Below are 15,079 nucleotides of genomic sequence, written 5' to 3'. Positions count from 1 at the left end.
AAATTGTGGTATATGATTGTGTTGGAATACTATTGTGGTATAAGAAATCATGAGCAGAATGGTTTCAGAAAAAAATATGTAAAGACATATAAACTTATACAAAGTAAAATGAATAGAATAAGAAGAACATTATATGTAGTATCAATATTATGAGGATGATCAATTATGAAGGACTTGGTTACTTTGAGATAATGATCTAAGACTATTCTAAAATACCTATAATGAAAAATGCTAATCACCTCCAGAGAGAGAACTGATAAACCCATAATGAAGATTAAAATATAATTTTTAAATTTTTCATTATTTTTCTCTATTTTTGGGGTGTGTGTCTACTTTTGTAATATGACTAATATGGAAGTGTTTTGCATAATTTTACATGTATAATCAATATAAATTTGATTTCCCAAGGAAGGGGCAGAAGAGTGATAAGAGGAAAGGAGAAAATTTGGAACTCAAAATTTAAAAAAAGAATGTGAAAATTTTTTACATATGATTGAGAAGTATTTAATGAAATAAAAATATATTTTAAAATGGCTGTTTCAAATTCTGTAACCCACATGATATACATGACAAGTATTCAGCTAATATCTGAAACTCATTACTTCAAAAAGTAATTCTCCTTAAAAAGAAAAAATCCAACAACTCTAATTGCTATAAACTTTTGTCTTATTTTGACCTGAAATCTAACTGTAACTTCTATTCCATGGATCTATTTGTTTGTCCTTCATTCATGAAGATAACCAATGCCTTCAGAAGGATGATGTCTTGACTTGCAAATGAATTAGATTTAAATGAAGCAGAGCTGTGCAGAGTCATTAACCTCACTCTCTCCTCCAGGGTCATCTGAGTCCAGGGGCAAGACATCAGAACAACTAGAGATGACCCCAGATGCAGTGGAAGACCTTGGTATTTTTAAGCTAAGATCTTTCTCAGGTTTCAGTTTATCTGAGGCAACACCCATTCAATGGTTTAAGGCTAAGTAAGAAATGAGGCAAAAGGTGACTTAGTTTGTCTACTCAAAAAAAAAAAAAAATCAAACTGGGAGGGGACAACCCTCAAAGTTACTATTGATACTATTTATCAAAATCCAAAGCATATTGGTCCTAGTATGCGCCTACAAAAGTATAATATACAAAATAATTATAATCCCTGTTATAATTATAATCATTATAATCCTGGTTGAAAGAACCAAATATTTTTATTCAAATTTAATTCAAATATTATCATATATCGAATGATTTCATATGGTTGATTTCCTGATTGACATGACCTTTCCACCCCTAACTAAATATAAATCTTAGATGTATGAATATCTGTGACTTAAAGATAACTAGCAAATTAATGTACTAAATCAAGATCCCCTTTAAATTATAAATCCTGGCCTGCATTTTATATTCACCAACATAAAAGGCTACCATCATTTTATTTTATTTTCAAATACAGAGTTATTTTCTACTCACACAGTCATATTTGTCCTTCTTCCATAATTTGTGCACTTCTGTAAATTGCATCAGCATCCCCTTTAAATTTCCAAGAGCTAAAGCTGCCAGTACAGACTGGTAAAAAGAAAAACAGGAGATAGAGTTTGTTGAGCAAATAAATTTTCAAGATGCAAAGGTGAAGGTTAATGATAAGACAGGGCTTTAAAGGGATGGAGAAAGCCTGTCACAGCTTTTCCAATATATATTGAGCCATACTAGTCTTGAGACTTTGCCCTTGCCTGTACAGCAGTTCAATCTGTGCCACTCCTTGAGATTCCAGAGAGATTTCAATCAAAAATCTCAGCTTTTAATAGCCAGTAAGTTGCTAATGAGCCTCACAGTTCTCTAAAGCAAGGTGGCCCACTACAATGGTCCTGGGGGAGATACTCCTTCTTTTGAATTTCAAAATCTTTAAAAAGCAAACTACCCATTCTAGATCAGAGGATTGTTTGTGTAATTTAGCTGACTCAGATTTTGTTTCTTTAGCCTCATAAGTTCTTAGAATAAATAAGGTTTTGAAATTATTCCGTATATATTTTGTTTTTCTTTATCCTGATACGTATTGCTTCTTCAAGAACCACATAGATTCCTTTAAGTAGGAGAGAATACTTGCATTTTGGTCTTTATCTTCCTAGCACCATTCACTACTTCTAGTAGTGATTATTGACTTAAATTAAATTAAATTACTTCCCAAGTTAAGGAAGCTAAATGGCCCAATGGAAATAGTTCTGGGACTAGAGTCAGGAAAATTTCTCTTCCTGAGTTCAAACCCAGCTTCAGAAACTTATTAGCTGTGTGTGAGTCTGGGCAAGTCATTTAATTAATTTAATTAAGTCATTTACTAATCTGCAAAATGAGAAGGAAAAGGCAATACCTCCAGTATCTTTGCCAAGAAAACCCCAAATTTGGTCTTAAAAGTCTGACATGACCAAAAAATGACTAAACAGCAATACTTCTCAAATAAAAGAAAGAATAATTGAAGTCACTTAGATTTTTTTTTGAAATAACTTATTCCTTGTTCTTTATATAAAATGTCCCAGTGTCATGAGTTGGAAAAAATAGATACTTTTGTTTCAGGTGATTAAACATCAAAGAATCATAAGAACATTATTTTTAGAAGGGAATCTTCTACTTGGAAGAGGAACTAAATGGGTTAAAATGGGTTAGGTTTTATGAATTTTTCTAAAGTTAATGTCAGCTAAATTGGTATTTTGGGGGGATTAATTGATCCTAGTTATACAGTTTACAGAAAATAATATAATAAATATATTATAATATATAATATCATATAATATTAATAATAAAAATAATAAGCATAGCATAAGGAGAGGGTCACTGAGTCCTCAGAGTAAAAACTTACACAGCACCCTCATCTAAAACAGACTAATTTATTGGGAATTTCTCTAGATTACACTGAGAAGACAGGAATCTTAGGTTAGGTCCACATTTCAGCTATAGTATAATAAAAGACGAAAAATATACAATTATAAACCCATCCATATTCCCTGGTGTGTTTCATTTAAATCTTACAGTGTTTTACAAATTTATCTTGTCTTATTTTCACAAGCCCAGAAATTATTTCCCCATTCCATAAAAGAGGAAACCAATGGTAGTTCCTTGATTTGCCCAGAGTTGAATATTCCTGAGTCAGGTCAACTAGATGACACAGTGGAAAAAGTGACAGCTTTAGACAGGCCTAGGTAAGTGTCTAAGGCTGGCTTTGAGTTCAGATCTTCCTTATTCTGTCTAGCCCACTATCCACAGCGTCATTTAGCTCCTAGCTGCCTGTGACAAAGCATTGTCATACCATGCTCTGTGTACGTATCATAAATAGCTAGCAATTTACTGGATGTCACATAGTATGCTATAAAATAGACATTTTCTATAATTTGCTATTATTTTTTCTGACAGAAATTTGTTCCTTGAAATTTCTTCCTTTTACTTTGTCAGGGCTTAGTATTTACTTATATACATTCATGTTGTGCTTCTCTGGAGGAATGTAGACTTCTTTGGAAAGGGGATTATTTTATTTACGTGTTTGTCTGCCTATTACTTAGCACAGTCTTTGAATAGTAGGAACCTTTGATAAATATTGATTAAATTGAAGTGAGCTGGAGAAACCGGGGGAATATTCTTGCTGTTGTTGGGTTGGTTCAGTTGGGGTTTTCTTGTTAAAGATACTGGAATGGTTTGCCATTTCCTTCTCCAGTTCATTTTACAGATGAGAGAACAGGGGAAAGTGATTTACTCAAGGTCTTGCAGCTAGTAAGTTTTTGAGAAAAAATTTGCATTTGGGTCTTCCTGATCCAAGACCAAAGGTTCTCTATTCATTGTGCCATCTATCTGCCCTGGGGAACATTATATCCCAGGAAAATGGGCAGAAGGGCATCCAGGTTTCAGGTCTGGGATGCCGGTCTGGGCAAGGGGTCAGTGATACTCGCTGCTGTTCCTAGAATCTGTCAGGCTTGGAATCAAAACAATCCCTGGGGAGCGGGAGGAGTGTCGGTGAGAGGCAGCGGTGTGGCTGGTAGCGCCATTCTCCAGTGGAGGAACTGACTGCAGTAAGTCCTCAGTTCTGACTCAAGCTCTGGTGCCAAGAGCGAGTCCTCCTCTCCCGACATGACATATTATACTTGAGCCTCACTGACATGATAAAGGAGCTGAGGTATTTGCATTCCTGACATTTATAAAAAGTTGCTGGGGAAAATGAAAAATGTGTCTGGTTAATCCAAACATCGGGATCTGCTAAGGCAAAAGAACTTTAACCTGCCTCCTCTTCTCCTCTGGTTCTTGAGTTGCTGAAGCACTAGCTCATGAAGGGAAGAAGGAATCCCTTCTATCCCCAGAAAATGAGAGAAAGAATTACCTTTTGTAATGGCTGCAGAAGAAATCCAATAGCCATAATGACTATCAGAACAATAATAGCTGATAGAAGCCCGGCAATCTGGAAAAGTAGGAGACTCTCATCACAAACTTACTCAATCATCTTGTCTGTGATATTACAGTTAATCTTAAAAGTGCAGGTAGTTAGTAGCAAAGATCTTAAAATACCTGAGTTTTGCCTCCTGTGCTTTCCTGAACACCTGATCTGGAAAGAGACGTGCTAGCAGCAAAACCTTTGAATGATCCACCAACTATGTTACTCAATCCAAAGGCAATTAACTCCTGCAAGGAAACACAAGATAGTCTTTTAAGAGTGACCCACGCTGTTTTGGGAAAAAACAACTCCCAGAAAATTTAAAAAAAAAATGTATATTTTTTGAAGTGTTTTACGTAGGCCCAGTATAAGTTTTAGATTTACCTGATTTCCATTAATGTGATAATCATATTTAATAGCATATACACTTGCAACAGAAAATGCTACTGCAAATCCAACAATTGCAATGGAGAAGGCATCCCCGATGCTATCTTGCAAATTATTCATAGAGGGTAAAGAAGGTGGCTTAAATCTGAAATTGAGATTAGAGTTAAGATATTTCTTATCTCTCGAGCATGAGTTCATGAAAACTTGGCAAAACTAGAAGTACTGGAGTCTGTCTTATAAAGCACTGCCTGAAATTGATGCAATCCTCTAAATGTGACCCAAAGGCAGGAGAGAACCTTGCATATTTTTCAATTGGTATAGACAAAACAATATGCTATTAGATTTACACCTTTGTAGCCTCAATTTTTTTTAATTGACCACCCAAACCTTTGAGTATGGAACCAGAACTATGATTTTTTGCATGTAGGCAAGTTCCAGTTGAGAAGACACCTATTATAAATTCTCTTCAGCATAGAGTTTTAGAGTTATCTGGGACAGTGAAAGGTTAAGCAACTGTCAAGGTTCACACATCATATCTCAGAGGATTTGAACTCAGGGATCTCTGGTTTTCAAGGCCTCTTCCCTATTCATTACACCATACTGCTTCTCACTTGCAAAAAGCTATTCCTATAATAGAATGTATGGTGAGTGAGGGCTACTTAAAAAACAAAACAAAACAAAACAAAACAAAACATCATAATTCTTTGAAGAACAAAACAAGAAAATTTTGCTCAATCGAGAGGAAATCATCCCACATTTTGTGAGAACAGAAAACTAAGCAATTAGCTGAGGAAAATTGATGCTGTACAAAATTGTTGTAGGCAGCCAAGTGGTATAATAGACACAGGGCTGGATTTGGAGTTAGGAAGACTCAAATTTAAGTCCTGCCTGACATACTTATTAGCTGTATAATCCTGGCCAAGTCAAAACCTATGTCTCAGTTTCTTTATCTATAAAATGGGGGTGATAATTGCACTTATCTCAAAGGGTTATTTGAGGATCAAATGAGATAGGTAAAGTGTTTTGCATACCACAAATAGTGATTATTAATATTATGCTCAGAGAATTGGGGTAACTAGGTGGCCCAGTGGATAAACATGGACCTTGGAGTAAAGAGGACCTGAGTTCAAATGTAGCCTCAGATGTCTACTAGCTGTGTGACCCTGTTCAAGTCACTTAACTCTGATTGCCACCCCACCATTACCCCTCCCCCCACAAAAATAAAAGAATAGAGGAAAGAAAGAAAGCAAGCAAAAATCAGAAAGGATGTTGAATATTTTCACCTTACTTTTATATATTGCTCTACCAGTTTACAAAGCAGTTTACATACATTATTTCACTTGATCTTCCCCAAAATCATAGAAAGTGGACAGTATATATGTGATTACCAACTACCTTTTAGATTAGAAAACAGCCTCAGAAAAAGCAAAAAAAAAAAAAAAATTAACCAAATTCACATAGCTGACAAATGGAAGACATAGAAAATAGACTCAGAGTTTTGATTCTGGCTTCTAGACTTGTCACTATGTCATGCTTGACCTTAAATATTATTTTAAAATGCATAAGATTGATAACTATCTATATCTTAATAAAATGAACAGGAAAAAATATAATACACATCTCAATTCCACTCTACTGGTGGTGACTTACATCTTCCATACTTCTTTCCAATGGTAGGAAATGTTTTGCCAGTGTTTTAGGGTTTGGGTTTTGTTGTTTTTTGTTTTTGCTTCTTTTTTCCAAGAAAAAAATTATTTTTCTTCCTTTCCAAAAACAAAGAAAAACAACTCCTCTCTCTCTCACCATCTTTAACAAATACATGTGGTCAAACAAAGCAAATTCCCACAGCAGCTATCTCCCCTCCAAATGTCTCATTCTGCATCTTGAAATTAACACCTCTCTCTGTCAGGAGGTATATCCTTCTTGGTCTGCTGGAATGGTTTTGCTCATGTTTTCAAAATGAACATCAGAAAGGACATTTTGTGCCTATTGCCAAAGCAGCATACAGATTATTTCTTACTTGTCTCTTTTGAACTTGGAGAATTTGGTTTTGGCAACTTAACCAAAACACTTATATTGTTTATAATAATATATTAATGGGACCTAGTTTTGTTTGATTCTTCTTCTTGAAAAGCTGGTTTATTTTGCCTATTTCTACTCCTTAGATGACTGCAATTTTTGCTTGTTTATGGGTCCCTAAATAGGCTCCCATCCAGCTGGCCAATATGTCCTTGTGCAATTTAGTATATGAAAAATGCTTTTTAAAAAATTGTATGATTTCTCCTTTCCTTCCAATCCTTATAATCACAAGAAATTATCTTGTGACAGGGCTTTGACAATATATTTTTCTATTTAAAACTATTCATCTGGAATACAGAGAGGACTGGAGAGACTTACATGAACTGATGCTAAGTGAAATGAGCAGAACCTGGAGATCATTATATACCTCAACAATGATACTGTTTGAGGATGTATTCTGATGGAAGTGGATCTCTTCGATAAAGAGATCTAACTCAGTTTCAATAGATCAAAGATGGACAGAAGCAGCTACACCCAAAGAAAGAACACTGGGAAATGAATATAAACTGCTTGCATTTTTGTTTTTCTTCCCCGGTTATTTTTACCTTCTGAATCCAATTCTCTCTGTGCAACAAGAAAACTGTTTGGCTCTGCACATATATATTGTATCTAGGATATACTGTAACCTATTCAACATGTAAAGGACTGCTTGCCATCTGGGGGAGGGGGTGGAGGGAGAGAGGGGAAAAATCAGAACAGAAGTGAGTGCAAGGGATAATGTTGTAAAAAATTACCCTGATATGGGTTCTATCAATAAAAAGGTATTTTTAAAAAGTCAGTAAAATAAACCTAATTTATGCTAAAAAAATTAAAATATTCTTTAAAAAAATAAAATTATTCATCTGTTAATAATTCTATTGTTTAATTAAGCCAAGGATCATGCTTGGGAAGGATTTTTTTTTTTAAAGAACACACTTACCCGCTTTCCATTTTACCAACCACTGCCACATTAAATCTGTTTTCAAAATCAAAACCATAGGACACTCCTGCTGCAATGACTGTCTGAAAAAAAAGCCCCACAAAACAACAAATTACCCATTGTAGAATCCTATGACACACACAAAAGACTCTATCCCATTTGGTTTTACTTTTTTTCGCCTCATCTTTGCATTTTTACTCTTTGATGCATGGAAAGGCAGAAAACCACTTCTTTCTTGTAATGAGATTCAAATTCTACCTCTCCCTATCCCCCAATGAAATTTCTTAGGGATGTTAAATCAAAATCCTTTTCTTTTTCTCCTGCCCTTTGACTTGGTCCTCCAAATACTCCTCCTTTAATTTCCTAACCAGCAAATAGTTCTTAATAACTAGCAGTGGTAGTCTATACACATATTAATTCTTATCTTCCCAATCCTGGAATTGTAAGACATTTCTGTTAAATTTTGTTTGTTGGCTACTGCAACAAGATTTATTATTAATATTTATTAAATAGGAAGTACCATGGTATAGTGGATAGAGTGATTATATATACATAAAAATAAAATCAGGAATATGTATATATGGATATATATGTATCAGGAAGAAAGGTAAATAGATGAATAGATAGATAAGTAGATGATAGGTAGTTAGGAATATCTGGGTTTAAATCTTGTCTCTTACACTTATTAGTCATGTAAGCAGGACCAAGTCCATAATGCAGTAGGATTTTACTAAGTCACAAAGAGACGAACTGTGATTTGGTATGGAGAAATATCTATACTGAATCCTTCCTATATTTTCATATTTATTAAATGCTCAAAATGCCCTGATTATTGTGCACAAGATATTAGAAAGACATAGTCCCTGAATTCTAAGAGATTACATTTTATAGATTATAAGAAGCTCAAAAAATTGGAAGTGGGCAAATATTAGATGGTTCTCTCACATTTTGATTTATTTGTAGCATGTAGTATGTCCCTACATACTAGCATTTCAGTATCAAGAAATATGTTGAAGGGACAAAGAAGGCCCCAAATTAAAAAGAGAGTTGATAGAATAGGACCAATGAAAGAGATGCCAGAATAAGGAGTGTTGTTCTTGTAAGCATAAAACTTATTTTTAAAAAGAACAACTTTGCTGATATACAGAGAACTTGATGAAATTTGATAATTAAAAAATGAACTGATATGGAAATAGACTTTTCCCTTAATTCTAAGTTTTGCCATCCACATTTCTATTTGGACAGAGTTCAAAATCATGAAAAAATTATTAAACCTTGAATTGTACAAAGATGATAGCTTTAGATCTTGATTGGGATCTTAGAAGTCATCTAGTACTACCCCCTCCTCTTGTAGATGAAGAAACTGAGCTAGAGAAAAAAATGATTTATCCAAGGTCATATAGGTAGCAAGTAGTGGACTCAGAATTTTAATTCAAGTCCTTTGACTTCCTCCAATCTGCTGATGTTCCCCAATGCCCCATAGTCTTGTTTTGTATATAGGGAACTCATAAGATCCTGGGTTTGCTAATGTCTCAGGGTCATACAAGTATGTATGAGAGATATAGAGAATGTATATAAATTACAAGCAGCAATTTTAAGCACTAGTTCCAAGAAAGGAAGCTTTCTGATAAACACTTACCATGATGAGTTCGATTGGAATGGGTACTGGAAGTTTGTGTTTATATCTCTGATTTATTTCTTTAACTATGAACACAATTATCAGCATTATGAGAGCTGTCACAAGATCTGCAATATTACTCTTCTCAATTTGTGTAAAGATAGATTTTAGTACCTAAAAAATAAAAAAAAATTTCTGGAATTATATATTCACCCAATTCAATGATATCTATATCTATATCTATATATCTATATATCTATATATATCTATATAAATTTTTTTTCAAAGACAGAAAAACAAGACAAATTGAGAACAAATGTGCTCTCATGTTAATTCGGAACTCTTAGGTGACAATTCCTATGTAGATGGCAGGAGAAGACACAAAAATCATAAAGTGAGGCTAAATCAGCATCCTGGAGCAGAATTCCAGTACTTCTTTTGATAATCGTTTTGACAGAAGAAAAACTCCATGGACATACCTCAAAATTTTTACATTTTTTTCCTCTGCTTTCATGCCTTTGCAGGTATATTTCTTTGTTACACAATTATTCTATATTCTCCTGTGAAAAATTGGAGTCCCAATCAATTCCTCTTAGAGTGTATCTTTCCAGTTTCTCTCTTTAACACACCCAGGTCATCATTTCTCCATCCTCTGGTCTCCAAAATTTGGAAACCAGTGTCTTAGATGGTAGAATATGAGCCCAAAATAGACAGTTTAGTAGGAACTCACATCTCCTGGGAGTCTTTTGCCTTTTAGTTTTAATGGAAAAAGAGTAGATGGATTAGTTTATGGAAGTTCTACTTGACCAAAAGTAAAATTTAGTCTTGAATCCCTAACATTTGACTAAAGTATAAAGGATGATTCAAGAACATAGTCAATAGTCCTTCAAAGGAGAAGACTAAAGGTTGAACCAGGCCTCTCAAAGTGAATCTGTTTTTATTTATGAATAGGAACTTGATACTTGGAAGGAAATATTTCTGATCTGATTAAATTAGAAGTATGAATCTGCCAGTTAGTCAGTGCAGTGGTTAAAGTGCTGGGTCTGGAGCAGGAAGAGTCATCTTCATGAATTCAAATGTGGGCTCAGATACTTCTTAGCTGTGTGACTCTGGGCAAGTCATTTAACCCTGTTTGCCTCAGTTTCCTCATCTGTGAAATGAGCTGGAAAAGGAAATGACAAACCATTCCAATATCTTTGCCAAGAAAACTCCAAATAATGAAGAGATGAATATGATTAAAAATAAACAAAAAAACAAACATCTCATCTGACTGATTGAATTAAATAATAAAGTTTTAAGAATATAGGGGAAATTATGAGGATTTGAAAAGTAATAATTACACATTGACTTCTCCCTCTCTCACTTTTAGAATTCTCAAAAATTGAGGTTGAGATGTGGTTTTAAGTTACTGTTATTAATGAGTAGTGATCTATTAATAATAATATATTCCAAGAGTAAGAATATAAATTATAATAATTGAAAATTGCCTTCTTCAGCTCTTCTTCTTTTATTATTCTAATAATAGCCACCCAGACTTGTATTTTAGGGTTTACAAATGACTTTCCAGCAATTCTATGAAATAGATAGCATAAGTATTATTATCCCCATTAGAGGCCAACATAGACTAAATGACTTGCTATCAGTCATGAATGAAATTAGTGTCAAAATAGGATTGGAATTCAGGTCTTCTGACTCCAGTGACCACAATGCTTTTTCTAATATAGCTTACTTTTTCATTAGTATCTAATTCAGTATGATTCGTAGAATCATTGTTTATTCTACTACTTAATATGCCTTGGTCTAAATTAATTCTATTAGCTTTCTACTTGCATGGGGAAGAAAGAAATCCAAAGGATCAGGCAGGGGGTTTAAGTTAGGAAAAACATTGGAAATTAGAGCAGGAAAAAATTTCCTGGGGGAAAAATACTAAGACTATGGAAATACTTACTTTGAAAATTGAAAAAGGGTCAGTGTGTGAAGGGACTGGGAGCTGTAGTATAAATTTCAGCTGGGACACCAAAACATGAATTGCTGCAGCTGTTGTGAAGCCACTAATTAGTGACTCAGATAAGTAGACAACTATGAATCCAACCTGTAATATTCCCAGGGCCAGCTGAAAAGGAAAGTCACAAAGTCATTGTCAATATTAAATACCAAGTTATCCCAACAGCCTAAAGAATCAACAAATATTCATTGTGAATGTAAAGGTATTCTTTTTTTTATTAAAGCTTTTTATTTTTTCCAAAACATATGTATGGATAATTCTTCAATATTAACCCTTGCAAAACTTTGTGTTCCAATCCCCTCTCCTCCCCCCCCCCACTTCTCCCACCCTTCCCCTAGATGGGAATAGACCAATATATATTAAACATGGTAGAAATGTATGTTAAGTCCAAATAGATGCATACATATTTATACAATTATTAAAGATGTTCTTTAAATAAAAATCCAAAGCCTGGTGTTCTGACTACAGGAAATAGAACCAATTTAGACTTCCCTCCTCCCTTGGTATATTTCACCATTTTCAAATGGGATAAATAATCTCAGCATTCTTAAGCAATAACAGGAATTAAAATTAATATATATTTTTCATGATTTTATTTTTTTTGTTCTTCAAAATCTTCAGATTTATTGATAATTAAGTTCTTGATAATAAGAGGAAAATTATGTAGTAGAACTTGCTTTGTAGCTATGCTTTTATATATCTTTCACCAATAATTTTTTATAATAATAATTAGCACATATAATGATTTAAAGTTTACTAAGCACTGTACATATTATCTCATTTTACCTTCACAACAACCCCAGAAGGTATTCCCATTTTACAGATGAGAAAACTGAGATAAAGATTTTAGTGGCTTGTTTAGAGTCACCCAGCTTAGTAAATGTTTGAAGTGATATTTTAACTCAAGTTTTCCTGATTCCCAAACCCAACATTCTATCCCCTGTGTCAATTAGGTGACAAGGTCATCTAAATATTAGTTCTTTTAGATATCCAAAAAATTCAATTTTGATACTGTCAATTCAGTGCGTGTATGTGTGAAACTCTTCTGAGCCAGTTACTCTGTTCAAGTAAAAGTATAAAGCTACACATCCTAGGACATCTGGAATGCCCGGTCTTAATTGGAGATTGCCAGGGTTGATGCCCAAATTTAACATTAGACAAATGAGAGTTTCTCAATTCCTGCTACAATATGACCAACTTTTCTATTTATTTGACTTCCTTGACAAGTAGTATGAATTATATTCCACAAAGATACAAAAAGTTGGACATTTTTATGAATATGGTCTTTGTGAGTTGCTCAAATGACTTTCTCTGTGGGCTACATTTTTTTATGTATTCATAGAAATTTTTTTTAAAGAACACTAATAATACTAACTAAAGTCTTGAGCAAAATCTCAGTGATTCTATGACATCTTTAACATTTCATAATTTGGCTCTTCTTTGAGTTGTTTCATGGATTTGTTTTACCTGGGTGTTTTGTTGAATAACAAATTTCAAACTTTATTTGCAAAATGAGTAATATATTCAAAATTATATGCTGGATCTCATTTCCATTTTTATCAGGGCCAAGTGACTGGGGATTTGCCCCATTATGCCAATTTTTTTCTTTGGGAAGGAAAGGATTCTTCCGCATGGTGGTCTTCTGGCTTGCATTGACCTTTTGCCATATGGCTCCACAATAACTCTGCCCTTTTCCCAGGGTTCAATTTCATAAGAGCCCCACACCTCTTCTTATCCATTGTTCTTCCCCAACTTGCCACTTCCTTCCCTCATTTGTCTCCTTCCAAGATCTGTATGATTATTCTCAACTGGATGGATTGACCTGTGTGTGCCCTGCTCTAAATTGTCTCCAGGTGCCAGTTACCAGTTAGAACTCTGCTTCATATATAGTATTTGCAAACTCAACTCTCAGTTTCTGAAAATACTGACCCATCTAAAATTATTCTGTTAAGTAACACAGGGATAAAACTCAGGGGAAAGAGGAAGAGAAAAGACAATTTTTGGAATGTCCTAAGGGGAAAACAACAATCTGGGATGAGTTTCTTTTTTACTCCATTTCCAAGTAGTTTGATTGGTCAGTAGGGTTTCACATGATAACACTGACCTGAATAATTCCAGCTAGAATGGTGATAGCAGCAGCTGCAGCTACTTTATCAGAGTCTACAGTGAATCCTGTTTTCGTAACTACTGCTCCCACCATCATGCTCAGAACTGGAAAGGGACCTAATTAACATTAGAGATGAATTATGATTAGAAACTGCTTCTTAAGAATACAATTATCATTTAAACACAATTTGAAAAAATTTGTTTGGGGCTGTTGGAAAAAAAAAGAGAGATGCAAGAAAGCAAAGGAGAGTGAACTCAATCTCTATGATGATTTCACTTACCAACAGATATGTGTCTAGAAGTACCAAAGAAGAAGTAGACTATGACCGGGAAAAAGGCTGCATAAAGCCCATAACTTGGGGGGATGTTCACCAGCAAAGCAAAAGCCATACCTGCAAATACAGGACAATGGAAGCTCTATTACTTTAAACACCTGGAATCTTAGGCTAGCTCCCATCAAATTCTACATGCATTTGATAATCAGACTTCCCAGAAGATTACCTTGCAGTACAGCCACCAGCCCGGTGCTGATACCAGAAACAATATCACTGAGCAACCATTCCTTTACCCTATATGCAGGTAACCAAGAGGCTAGAGGGAACAAAGAAAGGGCAATTTTCTTGGCCTTTCGGGAGGAACACCTGAAAATATTAAAAAAAAAAAAAAAAAGATAGTCCATCAGTTCATAGCATATTTAAAGTCTGAGTATATAGCTAATCCTGATCATAGATGGACAAATTGAAGGTCCAGCATACTGGCAAAGTTGTAAATATGCAAAAAATTAAGTCAAAGGTTCTACTTCCCTTTTGTCTCCTGCACCTTAACTCTGCCTTCCCCTGCCCTCATCCTTCACCCCCCAATCTCCCCAGACTCTTAGCAAGACTTCCTGGTAGTGGAACATGCCTCTATTGATAGTCATTCCCTTAAAAGTGGTTTATCTGGACAGATTGTATTGAGAGTTGAAAGGGTGTTCTATTATTATTAATATTATCCTTGCAACTCTGGCAGGTGGTAGGAGAGTTGGAAAGCCAAAAGAGAAAAATATCTATGAGAAACAAATGAAGCTTTGAGTCAAAGCCAAAACGAAGAGGCTGAAAGCTCAGAAATTTTGGAATCAGACCCCCATTTATCATTAAGCCCAGTACTGAAGATATTGCTCACCTACAGCATCTCCTGAAATGATCCAAAATTGTCTTGTGGTATCTTTTCATTTTCTTATGTTCTTCACTAAAGGCATTTTGTGAATACACTTGTCTGGCCACAACATACTGATTTCCCATAGGCTCAATCATTTTGCTTTTCTTGTCTCGTGCTGAAGGCAGATCTCTTTGGAAGTTGGTTTTAGATGCTTCTCCTTACCTTTAGCTGGTTAAAAGCCCTGAAAATAAACAACCAAACCTGCTTCTTAAATAACTCGGAGAAAATGTGATGCAATTTACAGATGAGTGAACTCCGAACTGAATGTTACCACCTTTTGAGATCAAAAGAAGCTGGATTAAGGAACTGAGATTGTGTTTTGCCACAGTGATATTCCTCTTTACTCCAGTGAGCAGTTCTTACCCCACTG

At 34.7% G+C, this 15,079-nt stretch overlaps 1 protein-coding gene across 1 annotated transcript in view; it reads right to left on the bottom strand.

The window, feature by feature from the left end:
* Positions 1–15,079, bottom strand: part of SLC26A3 (solute carrier family 26 member 3) — a 55,589-nt gene that overhangs the window by 18,929 nt on the left and 21,581 nt on the right. The window contains exons 2-12 of the mRNA XM_052001590.1: positions 14,674–14,890; positions 14,014–14,153; positions 13,794–13,904; positions 13,511–13,629; positions 11,350–11,514; positions 9,423–9,575; positions 7,784–7,866; positions 4,783–4,930; positions 4,533–4,646; positions 4,348–4,425; positions 1,461–1,556 (exon numbers count right to left, since the gene is read on the bottom strand). Coding sequence (XP_051857550.1) covers positions 1,461–1,556; positions 4,348–4,425; positions 4,533–4,646; positions 4,783–4,930; positions 7,784–7,866; positions 9,423–9,575; positions 11,350–11,514; positions 13,511–13,629; positions 13,794–13,904; positions 14,014–14,153; positions 14,674–14,804 — 1,338 coding nt within the window. The 5' untranslated portion in view covers positions 14,805–14,890. The remainder of the gene's footprint in view (positions 1–1,460; positions 1,557–4,347; positions 4,426–4,532; positions 4,647–4,782; positions 4,931–7,783; positions 7,867–9,422; positions 9,576–11,349; positions 11,515–13,510; positions 13,630–13,793; positions 13,905–14,013; positions 14,154–14,673; positions 14,891–15,079) is intronic.

Source organism: Antechinus flavipes, chromosome 5 (genome assembly GCF_016432865.1).
Source record: "Antechinus flavipes isolate AdamAnt ecotype Samford, QLD, Australia chromosome 5, AdamAnt_v2, whole genome shotgun sequence".
In the NCBI taxonomy this organism is placed as follows: domain Eukaryota; kingdom Metazoa; phylum Chordata; class Mammalia; order Dasyuromorphia; family Dasyuridae; genus Antechinus; species Antechinus flavipes.
The sequence above is the reverse complement of the archived record's forward strand: the minus strand, read 5'-3'. Positions and strand labels throughout refer to the sequence as shown.